This window comes from Sparus aurata, chromosome 1, assembly GCF_900880675.1.
Source record: "Sparus aurata chromosome 1, fSpaAur1.1, whole genome shotgun sequence".
NCBI lineage: Eukaryota > Metazoa > Chordata > Actinopteri > Spariformes > Sparidae > Sparus > Sparus aurata.
This window is the reverse complement of record NC_044187.1, coordinates 20,885,742-20,897,256: the sequence shown is the minus strand read 5'-3', so window position 1 is coordinate 20,897,256 and position 11,515 is coordinate 20,885,742. Positions and strand designations below refer to the sequence as shown.

General features: G+C 44.5%; 1 protein-coding gene across 1 annotated transcript; it reads left to right on the top strand.

Moving 5' to 3' along the window:
• Positions 1–1,277: 1,277 nt before the first annotated feature.
• Positions 1,278–10,859, top strand: LOC115567512 (uncharacterized abhydrolase domain-containing protein DDB_G0269086). The gene is made up of 6 exons (XM_030394224.1): positions 1,278–1,497; positions 1,889–3,067; positions 3,843–4,160; positions 5,379–5,496; positions 6,215–6,325; positions 9,789–10,859. Exons 1-6 carry the CDS (start codon positions 1,434–1,436, stop codon positions 9,961–9,963), a joined length of 1,965 nt encoding a protein of 654 aa, XP_030250084.1. The 5' UTR covers positions 1,278–1,433; the 3' UTR covers positions 9,964–10,859.
• The last annotated feature ends 656 nt before the right edge of the window (positions 10,860–11,515 follow it).

Here is an 11,515-nt window from a genome sequence, read left to right as displayed (position 1 = left end):
ATTAAGCAGCTGGAAAATAAAGTATAAAGATGGATGGTGTAATGTCTGCCAAACTATGACTCGACTGTGACTCACAGTTTTTTGTCCTTAAACTGGGGGGAGATTCAGCAACACACATTTCTCTTTTTCGTTGCTCCATTTTTAAACCAAGGTAATGGACTAAATACCATCAAACGAGACTGGACAGCATGGCTAGAAGGTTTCGGGCTAAATGTCACGACGGCATTCTTTCATGCGCACAGTGACAATACCGACATGCTGATGCTTTCCAGGTATAATGTTTGCTACATTCTGCATTCTCTTATTTTGGTGCGTTAACGTGCAAACACTTGCTGATAAGCACTCAATACAAAGTACAGCTGAGGCTCAGTTTTGCTCAATCTCATGTCTTGTTGTGTATGCTTGGGGTGTCTAAATATTGCTAACCTGGATGTGAAAACAAATAAACGGTTGGAGAAAAACTCAAACTTTCATTGCCTTTGGTAACACGTAGTGGCTGACATGGTACATTTACAGAGAGATCCCAATTAATGTCACACAAATGTCCAATTTCCGTGGATTCCTACACTAACCAAGCCACCGTGAGAATGAACAGGAACACGCTAGACATCCATGTAACATAAACATTCTTTGCATTACATAACATGATAGACATGGGTGTCTTTGTTAGATAACTGAAGAGTTGGGACCATCAGGCATTGCCATGCTGTTATAATGCAGGCAATGTGCGCACAACTGGAGACATAGAAGTGTGGAGCATAGTGAAGCAGAAGGTAAAAAGCTATGAAGGGATTCATAAAAACAAAAAGTAACACACCCACATGGGAGGCCTTTTCACATCTTCTGCCCTAAAGACTAACTTAAGCGTATTCTGCTCGTTATGTTGTGTTTTGATATCATTATGAACTTTTGCCTGCAGCATTTTGCCGTTGCATACAGATCTACTTTCTCTAGCTCTACGCCAAGCCCTAATGGCAGCATCACTCACGCCCCAAACTCACAGCCCACCTATAATTGCTCCTCCAGAGTTCATTGTGTGTGTGACATGCCGCCCAAGCTTCACCATAGCACTTGTAAGAGTCTCAAAATCATTTAACGCTGAAGTGTGACTTTACTGCCCCCCCTCCCAAACGCCCATAGAGACACCTGGTGGTACGAAGACACCTCAGGGTGGCAATATTTAACATGGCGATGTTCGTTTTTTCACCCTCCCTCCTCTCAGCGTCACCTGCTAACATTACCCTCCCTGCCCCGGGCCCAAATTACCGTCCAACCATCTGCAGTCTACACACTCAGTGTATGTCTAGTGCTGGTGTACACAGTACCGCTTGACACTTGTGCAAGATTGAAGGGACGAAAGGAAGTAAAGAGTGTTTTCCTGCAGGACACCAGGATTGTTTGGGAGTATATACCTTTATGTTTTCTCTGACAACATGGACTACTGCTTTTTGAAAGGATTCCTAGTGGTTTTGTTGATACAACACTGCACATGTGAAGGTAGGGTGGCATTATGCAAATAGGTTTTATTGTCTAAGTGACAAAATCTTTGTGTTTTGATGAAAAGAGTAGCACCTGCACACTGACTGAGAACCACAGATTTAACCGCACCGGCACGTGATGTGCATGTAACCACGCTTCTGTCTGTTTTCATATTTTGAACCAACGAATGAATCACAGAATTAAGAACAAATGGTTGCGTTAATTACATAATATCTCAATTAACAGTAAGGATGCGGAAATACATTTCAAGTGATTTGCACTGATTATGGCGCCACATATGGCATTATAATCAAATATATCAAGGTCGACGTACTTTCATCATCAGTGTGAATATACTTAACACACCTGATCAACAAAACAACAACAATATTTGATACTATCTCCCTAGATTTGTCTACGTCCATCCAGTCCTCCACAGCGGTCACCCTCCAAGATGACCAGGCCCCCCCCAATGAACCGGAGCAGACCCCTGCAGAGGTGGTGCCCGTGGTTGCCCCACCTAGCCTGAGGGAGGTGCAGCAGGCTGTGCAGGAGGCCTCGGAGCAGGTGGAGGGTCGCGGGGCAGAGGAAGTGCTGAAGGGGCTTCTAGAGAGGGTGGTGGAGGCAGCTCTGGGGCAGGCGGAAGGAGGAGGCGAAGTGAAAGCAGATGAGGCAGCAGAGCAGGAAACGACTGAGGAGGTGGGGGCTGAGAGAGGAGAGACTGAGTCAGAGGTGATGGAGCAGGAAGTGGAGGAGGAAGCTGAGGGTGAGGATATCGGCGCCAAGGAAGCGGGAGATACTGGTGTCGAAGTGGAGCAGGAGGAAGCCAAGGTGCATGCATTTCAAGATGTGGCTGAAGAGGAGAAAGGACCTGTCGAGGGGGAGGTTGAGATTGCAGCTGGATCTGTGGAGGGGACTGCAGCGGGTGTAGAAATCGGTGGCCGGGAAGCAGAGGAAGTGGAGGTTGTCGACGAGTCTCCAGATGCTAAAGTTAGTCATGAGGTTGTAGAGGAAGCTGCAGTTGCTTCAGATGAGACAGGAGGGTATTTAGCAGTGGAGGAGGCAGGGGTGGAGGGTGAGTTGTCAGAAGAAAAAAGTGAAATAGAATCACAGGAGATAGAGGAAACTCCAGCTGTTGTAGGCGGAGAGTTGGAGCAGGAGACTGTGGTAGAATCTGACCCCAGCCTGGCGGTGGCTGATGTGGAGCAGATTGATTTAGGGGCAAAGGCAGAAGCTCTGGAGGAAGAAACTCAGTTAGATGACATGGAAGGTGAGGCGATAGCACCGCCTGCTGATAGTGACGAAATGGAAACTACACAATCTGTTGTAGGAGAGCCGGTAGAGGACGAGGAAGAAGGGAACGTAAGGGAGGATGGTGAGGGGACTGAGGTGGAGGATGAACAAGGCCATTTAGCGGTGGAGGGAGGAGCTGCCGAGGGGGTCGAAGCAGAAGGCGCAGACGTGGGGGAAGCAGAAGGAGAGAGTGTAATCAAGGATGAATCGGTGGCACCGGTAGATGAAGGAGTCGAAGGAGAGGAGGCGCAGATTGCTTTGGAGACCTCACATGGCAGTGAAAAAGAGGACCAAGGTGAGAAACGGCTCCAATAGGGAAAGAAAAATGCAAAAAGATGGCCCTGAAAAATGAAACCCAGTGCCCTCCGTTGAACTCCCACAAACAACATCTGAAAACCTCAAAACTCCCAAACAAATCTCCTCTAGATCCCGCTGTTATTCATGAGCTCCATTTCAGCGCATCCTTATCTCCTAAACATCTGAAATGTTGAATATGTAAAATCTGCTCACAATTTGGGTCACAAAAACCTAAAAACTGCAATGGTATTTATCTTTTAAACATGCAGTTACATTCGACTCAGCAGCTTTGGCTGAGCTCGCATTGTTTGCATCTTAACCTACTTTGAGAGAGGAGAGCTCTTAAATGAAGATTATTGCCCCTTTAGTAGAATTCACAGCGACAGTTTGCCAGCCGATGTTTGCCCTCAACGTCGACTGCTCTGTTTTTTAGCTGCACGGTTTGGTTTGAGAGTGAGCGAGGACTTTTGAAATGTTTCCACAAGCTTTTTGGTGAAGTGCACTTGAGAATATCTTGACACGGACATGCATTATTTATTGGTCGAAAAACTTCTAATATTCTCTTAAAGCCCAGTGATTGTGTTGAACACACACTCTGCACTGTAAACACTCTGTGATACTGTTAGCTTACAAAACATGAGCCAACCTGCAACACTCAGCCGCAGCACATCTATGCATTATTCTACATTCCATAGGTCCCCTCGACAAACCCTAAACCTTGGCCTCTTGGCTTCATTTTCATGTGTGTGTCACATACCGAACCCCTCTTCTAGAAGCACCGGTGATCTCTGCCCCAGAGCCTGGAGACGGTGCTGACGGCCCCATGGAGCAGAGCCCTGAGAACCAGGGTCCCACCTCAGGCCCATCAAGGGGTGGGGTGGAGGCGGAGGTGAATACCCTCGGTGATGAGAAATCTAATGATGCCAACGATATCATCACCGCGAGCGATGACCTTCTGCCACACGACCCCGTCATGGCCCAACCTACGCTTGATAATCTCGTGGAGGATGTTGTGGCCGAAGGTCCTCAGGCAGAAGGGGAGGAACCAGGGGAGGCCAATGAGCTGGTGGAAGATATAGCTGCAGCCACAGGTAAAAACAGAAAACAAAACAAAAAAACCCCCAAAATATTAAAGGTGCACTCCGTAGTTTTGGGAAAGAAGTTGTTTTGGGGAAGATCTTCATTGACTGTTCGTGCCTCGACGGACTACATTAACCTCTCTTCATTCTCATGATAAAATAATGAATAAACACAATTTTTATACTGTGTTAATTTTTTTATATGTGGGCGGACCCTTCCACCTTTTGAGCTTCAAGCAGCATTCTGGGGACCTTATTTTCCTCTGAGAACAGCATGTTTATTCAGTTATGGACAAAATAAATATTTGTGAGTTTCTCATTAATTTTTTAAGTATTAACATTCAGAGTTTGAATTTCGTCCCTAGATAGTGGCCCTTTAAAGGACCTATTTGTAAGATAGCAGAATTTGGGGTCTCATTCCCAGCTAGTCAAGTACTGACGCTTTGGTTAGTGGGCATCTCAACCTACAAACCTAAAGCTTCAGTATTTGACTATTTAGGTAAACAAATAGGTAAAGGACAGGTGACTCATTGGACCTCAATGCACTCGTCTGGTCTTGATAAGATTCTTTTTTTTAATGTCTCATTAAAGAAACATTTTATGGGGAATTCAACTTTTAAAATAGAAATAATATGTACTCTAGTTCTCAAGAGCAGTTTCAGAACTGCGTCTCAGACAATAAAAGGGTTTGCTCATATATCACAGCAGATTTTCTGCAGCTTAAATCTTTGGGAGAATAAAGAAGAGGAAAACAGATCATCGCAGTTACACTGCCAACAAACTCTGCAGATGGCCGAGTTGATGTTGTTCCATTTGAATAAGCGGTAGCGCGGGCTAACTGCACACTGTTGTCTGTTTGGGGACCAGAAAGTTTGGGAGCGTCTCATCACAATATAATATGCTATTTTCTGCCTCACTGAAATGGACGAGGAGTGTTTCCTTTGTACTCTTCCGATGCATCACAAGCAAAGTGCAATTTAAAACAGCTCGATGGTATTTTCTTTTTTCTGGAAAACTGTGATGTGATAGTATCGAATCGATGGGATGTCAGAGTGTGGCTCCTTTATGGGCAGTTTAGAGATAGCTGATTTAGTTGTTTGAACACGTAGTGTGTCAGATTTATGATCTCTGATGGGTAAATTACTGTACAATCACCACTAAATCCAAAGCTCCCCGTCCTCTTCCACCTCCTCTCTTTTTGATCTCTTCTGCCTTAATGCACCTGTTTAGAGACAAGTGAGCTGAGCCTGGAGGCGTGGAAGATTGGGGCTATTTCCGCTGCCGTCTTCCTGGTTTTGGAGACCGTTGTGATCATCATCTATATCTTCAAATGTCGTGACAAAAACAGGTGGGTAGTGCTGTTTTTTTTTTTTTCTGTGCACATCTTCAGCTTCGGGAAGGCTTGTTTTGAGAGTCGACTCACAGCCCAAACATTTCTGGTGGAACTCAAAGTACAGTCCAGATGTCCTTTACTTATTTCCGCTCTACTTCTAGCCAGTATTATCTCCTGCAGTCTGCCATCCATTGATATAATTTGGGAAAGGCTGAGCTACATTGTACCCATGCAAAAATAGATTTCCATTACAACCCTATTCGCACCATACTGTGGCATGATTTTTGTGTCCAGCCACAGTCTTTGTAAAACAGACGCCTCTTCTCTCTTGATTTTTTATGAATGGGAATTAAACGACACTCAGTCTGCTTCCACACGAGCACCCGCCGCATCCCAGTGCTTCTTCTCTAATAGCCGAAATAAGCCATCTGATTGCTAGCTGTAGCACCAACAGCGCTACAATCACAGATGGGACTTACAGCGGCACTGGTACATGATTGCTTCTGAAGTTGCCCAAGCTGCAGCTATAACATTTCCACTCGATGACATGACGAGACTGTATTTGTCTCACAGAAAGAGAATGGCCTTTCAGTAATATGCTGTGCCCGTTTTTCTATTATTTTGCCACATGGCCCGATGCAACATGTAGTTAATTTGTAGAAGTGCAACAGTCAGTAACAGCAGTAATATCTGAGATTTTGTGTGTTGTGTTCGTGTATGTGTGTGTGTTCAGCTCCCGGGCCCTGCAGCGGGCATGTGAGGAAGGGTGTGTTGAACCAGAGGCAGCTACGGGAGGCGACTGCAGCGACGACACACTTCCTGCAGGCAACGGGGATGCTCAACAGTATGTTCACACACTCACGTCTATTTAGCATCTATAACGGTTTCACAGACTGAACTGAATTCACAGATTCATACGCATAGATTATAAACTGGGGGAAAAAAATGGGCGAGAAGCTGCCAGGACAACTTCTGTGCTCCTCCGCATGTCTTTGATGAACACCACTCTTTTCATGTGTGTGCTTTTTGACATTTTCACAGGCGCTAAATCTCAAACTGAAAACTCAAACACACAAGTTATTTCTGCCGCCAGGAGCCTCTCGGTCAAAACAATAACAAAGAGACAGAGTTCAACGAGGTTGTAAATTAGCGCCGGATCATGGGAGTTGTTAGGTCCCTTGTTGAACAACCTTGTTTATTTAAGCTACATTGGGTCTCATTTATTTATGCTTATTCACGTTATGTCATTTCATTCCAATGAAACAGTCACAAGAAACGTTAGCTTATGCAATGGTTACTTGCTTACCTTGTGCATTACGGGGGACGGGTTAAGCAGTGAAACGCACCGCGAATGGCAGTTGATGACTGATTGTGCTCCTTCACAAGTGTCCAATACAAACAATAGAGTGGCTAGTTAGCTAATGTGCAGACTTCCTTTCTTGCTCCCTGTTTGTGTTACTCTAGACGTTTGTAGTCCTTTTTACATTGAGATTGTGTAATACCTTTGCCGCCCCAACGTTATTTTGGATAGCGTGCCGGCGTTTCGCAAGCTAAAAAGGCACGACGTGAACGCATCAGTGTTACATCACTTTGCAATAATAATCATTTACAGTGCGAGATACAGTAAAGGCACAGCGATCCCACCTTGAACAGGGTGGTGGGTTATGAACCACACCGTTACCATGAATACAAGTACAGAAAAGATTGAAAATTCAATCATCCACCATTCGTATTTTTCACTTTAAGGTTTGACATGATCTCCCTGAGCTCAGAGAGCATCCAGGCCTTTTCTTTCCCTCTCCCAGATTCCTACCTAACGTCTTGTTTTCTGCAAACAGCGAACTCTACAGTATCACTCCCCCTGTCACTTACACTAGAGTCGGATGTCAGACTTGTCCAGTGGCACTCGACTAAATGTGGCGCACTGACATGAAAGCTTGAGATTCATAGGAACCACCAGTTGTGTGCTTCTCAGCTGATTCCCTCCTGGCTGTTTTTGTAAGCTATGCGCTCAGGGGGCTGCTCACTGGGTCACATGAGAGTGTGAGTCCCGTGAACCCTGAGCATTACTGGGTAATGCCACTATTTTTCCTAATCAGACTAACAGGCTTGGATCAATAATAAGCCCATGCGTGTGCGTAGGGAGTGACCATGTGAATGTTCAGGGAAGGGGTGTGTGTAAAAAAAAAAAAAGGGGGAAAAAGGAAAAGGAAATACAACACAGAGGCCTTGAGGACCGCGAGAGAATGTGTTTAAAAACAAAACTCATGTGCACACTTAAAGTTGCCTGTGTTTGATCCTCAGAGTGTTTGTTGCTTGTGCAAAGTAGGAGTGTGCAAGACACAAAGAGAAATCTTGTGCGTGCCGAGCACAGACGATAACAAAGCAACGCTGAATTATTAAACAGCAGACAGAGTCATCTTGAAATGTGTCCTTGTTAAGAGACTTTATAGCAGCAGTGACAATCCAGTTGTCATTGGGAGAGGGAATCACACACAAAAAAACACCGCCGACAAACACCAGAAGTGACTTTTAGAATACTATCTGAAAGTCACTTCTTAAGCAGCGGTTTCATCTCAACAGTAAAGGCAGCGAGTGCAGCCCCTCGTGCATACAAGGATGCCAGAAGCCGCGGTGCAAGGCAGGCAAATTCAGCGAGTGTGCGTGAACGACGAAAGCCATGAGAAGATCGTGTTCACTTTGCAACCTTAAATGCTCTTCTTTAGCTTGATTCACACACCATCAAGGATCTAGGATTAATCTAGGATACTCAGAATGACATTGAACTTGGTATGCAGTATTTGCAAGGGCAAAAATGATGGCTTACAATCACAAGGAAGGATTGCGCCTGACTTGGACCACACCAGAGTCCTGAGGCAGACCAGTTGGACCTATAATACAGCAGCTGTTAAATAGGCCCTCCTTTATTTCCCCCTAGAACTTGCCAAACATGTAGCACCAAACGTCATGCTTGTCAGATATACTGTATGAATGCAGGAAGGGGCAAGATTTTGATATTAAAAGTTTTGGTGTTCCTCTGTTTATTTGTTTGTGTATTGAGCCCTTTTCTGTTTCAAGAAGTCTTTGGTTGCACTCATGACATCAGAAAAATGCAAAAAACAAACAAACAAAAAAAACATAAATGCAGAAATGCAAAAGCAGAAGAATGCGTTGGTTGAACGCTATCACAGAAGCCATCGGCATTTAACCGTGAAATACTTCTCTTTATTCGTTTTAAATGTGTGTTGATCATCGTTCAACTCTAACTCCATTCCCTCGTCTCAAGTTGCTAATTGTGCTGCAAACAATGACCGGCGTGTGGAGGAGGAAATCTTTGCCTCCATCCAGATATCTGCTGGTTGCAACACAAGTTCTGAAGCGCTGGCGGCTGCTCTGGCTCTCCACCAGAAGCCCCAACACATTACCATCGCCAGATGATAGCTGGTGGACGTGGTTGTTGGATATCAGGGACCGAGTGAGAGGGAAGGATTTAAAATGGATGGTACCTGCCATTAAGCAGGGCTGATAATTCAAAGAAAAGTGAGATCCAAGTTAATTTGCGTAAAGGTTTGAATCGTCTAAAATAGAGTATTACATAAAATGTTTTACACAACCAAACAGCCCCAATCTGACCCAGATAACTTTGTACCGTGGTGGGACCTGTGAGGTTTGGTTTGCTCAACGCGAGCAGAGCAGAGGAAGTAATGAATGACCGCAATGCATTCTGGGTGAGATGCAGGCCCTCAGCATACATGCTTCATACATCTGGAATGACACTCGACACACAGGGTGTTGATACCCTTGAGGGCAAATCAACTGGGGCAAAACACACACACAGCACTTTTAGAAAAATTCTTTCATCAGGGCCGCCGTCACCTGCAATTAGTCAATAATGTCAAGTGGTCTATTTATATCTGGGTGTGTCGTTACCTCCCAGCGTATCTCCTTCCACCACCGTTTGCGCTCTCCTCCATCTGGTGTGGAAGTCATTAAATAAACAGACCTCGCAGTGAAAATATTCACATTTGCTCGCAGCACTATACACTCAAACAGCCATTGTGAGCTCATCGAATTAAGTTGTGTTTGAATTTTAGTGGTACCCAAAGTGTCCCATCAGAGTACGTCTGTCTTTCTCTTCACGTAAAGTAAAGCAGGTCTCATCCTCATTTGCGTTAAATGGGGTCTATTTCCTGCACTCCGACAGTGATTACTCCTGCTATCACGCAGCCTCGTCTTTTCCCTTTCTGATATTTCCTTCATTACAACTGTTAAACAGCTGCCAACTGCCCTACTGTCCTCTCTACCAGGATAGCAGCCCTCGACCCATCTGATGTGGCTTCGACCTTGGCCCAGAACAAAGAGCAGCACGAGGAGGAGCATGCGATAGCCATGTCTGACCTCCCGCCCAGCTCCACAGAGGAGTCGGCCAATACTGGACCAGGACCAGACTCCTCACAAGACCCCAGGACTTCCATTCTCTAGGGGGGGTACCAACTGCTGTGTCTCCTCCAATAAAACCCTCCAAAAGCCACTCTCCATCCCTGCGCCCAATTCCCAATTTCCCCAGTGAATTACCCCAAATTCTCGTCTACTAACCAACCCAACACAGACTGCCTTGGATTCTGACTGTAATAGCTACTTTATATTAGAGGCTCTCTTTTTCAGGAAGTCGGTTTTTAAGTCTCATTCCCAACCCGTCAAATACTGAACTTTTGGGATTGTAGGTCGGGTCGGTCGCCTTCACAAAGTGCCGTTATCTGACGAGTCGGGAATGAGAACTCAAAAATCAACTCTCGTACAAAGTGGACCTTTAAGGTTGTCAAAAGTATTGATACCACATGTTTAAACTGTACGATAGCCACATAGCTTCTATCGAAGGTACCAAAGTTTTAAAACCAGACCTACAATCAGATTCTCAACCCAAGGCTGCACGGATTTAAACGTGCATGTTGTATGCTGGTACAGTACGTGTTCAGTGACTCATGAAAAGAGGGAAACAAATATAATCCTATTACTGTATGTGTGCCAATGATTTAATTTTTCTTGTCTCTCGGCTGTGGTATCGAAAGAGGTATCGAGTATCGTTTTTTTTTAGCATTGTATTGAAGTTTAAAATTCTGGTATTGTGACAACCTTACTGTATATGTACCACATGTTGTATTCGGTGTTTATAACTTTTTGTCTGTCGGTGTGAGTGTTAATTGAAAGAAAGAGACTCTGTAACTACTCTGGCCTGTGTGGATGTGCGGAGGAAGGAAAGTGCATTAACAGGTGAGCACGGTGGTGTGAATGGCTGTCTTTTAAACCCTCTGAGCGTGGAAGTGAGCGCGTGTGTGTCAATGAGATAAAAAAAAAAAAATGATGTGAATGTAGTTTTGGCTAGAATTCAGTTGTTAAATGTCTTTCATACTGAACACGACCACATCAGTCATGTGCTGTACAAAGCTGTTGAACACGATGTGAAAGGGACAGCGGCTATGGACAATTGTCCTGTTTTATCAGCAGCTCAGCGCAGGAGCGCTGTATGGTACCGTATCTGCATTTCATTATGTTGTACAATACTATCCTACAAGAAGAAGAAAAAAGATTTTACATTATTGAGATGAGGTATAAACTTGATTTGATTTTTATTCTACATAACTCCTGACCTCCTGTATCGTCATTTATGATTTGAGCAGAACCAAATAAAAAAAAAATAATGATAAAAAAAAATGATAATGTTGAATTTGTGTTTTACGTTCTTGCCCTCCAGGGGGGATTTTTTTAAATTTTTATTCAAGCACACAAATTGAGTAATTACAGGAAGCAAATGACTCATTTGAGCCTCCACAGATATGGAGCCATCATATGGTTACTTGGTTAAAAATGACTAAATTTAGCAAGAATGCTATCTCACAGTTGAGTCTTTTTATTGTGTGTGTGCGACCGAACACACACACAGACATGCACACACTGGCGTCATTTGGGTTATGATCACAAGGCCTATGAATGAGTGTTTGAGAAGGGGCTTGAACCCTCAAGTGTAGCCATGTGT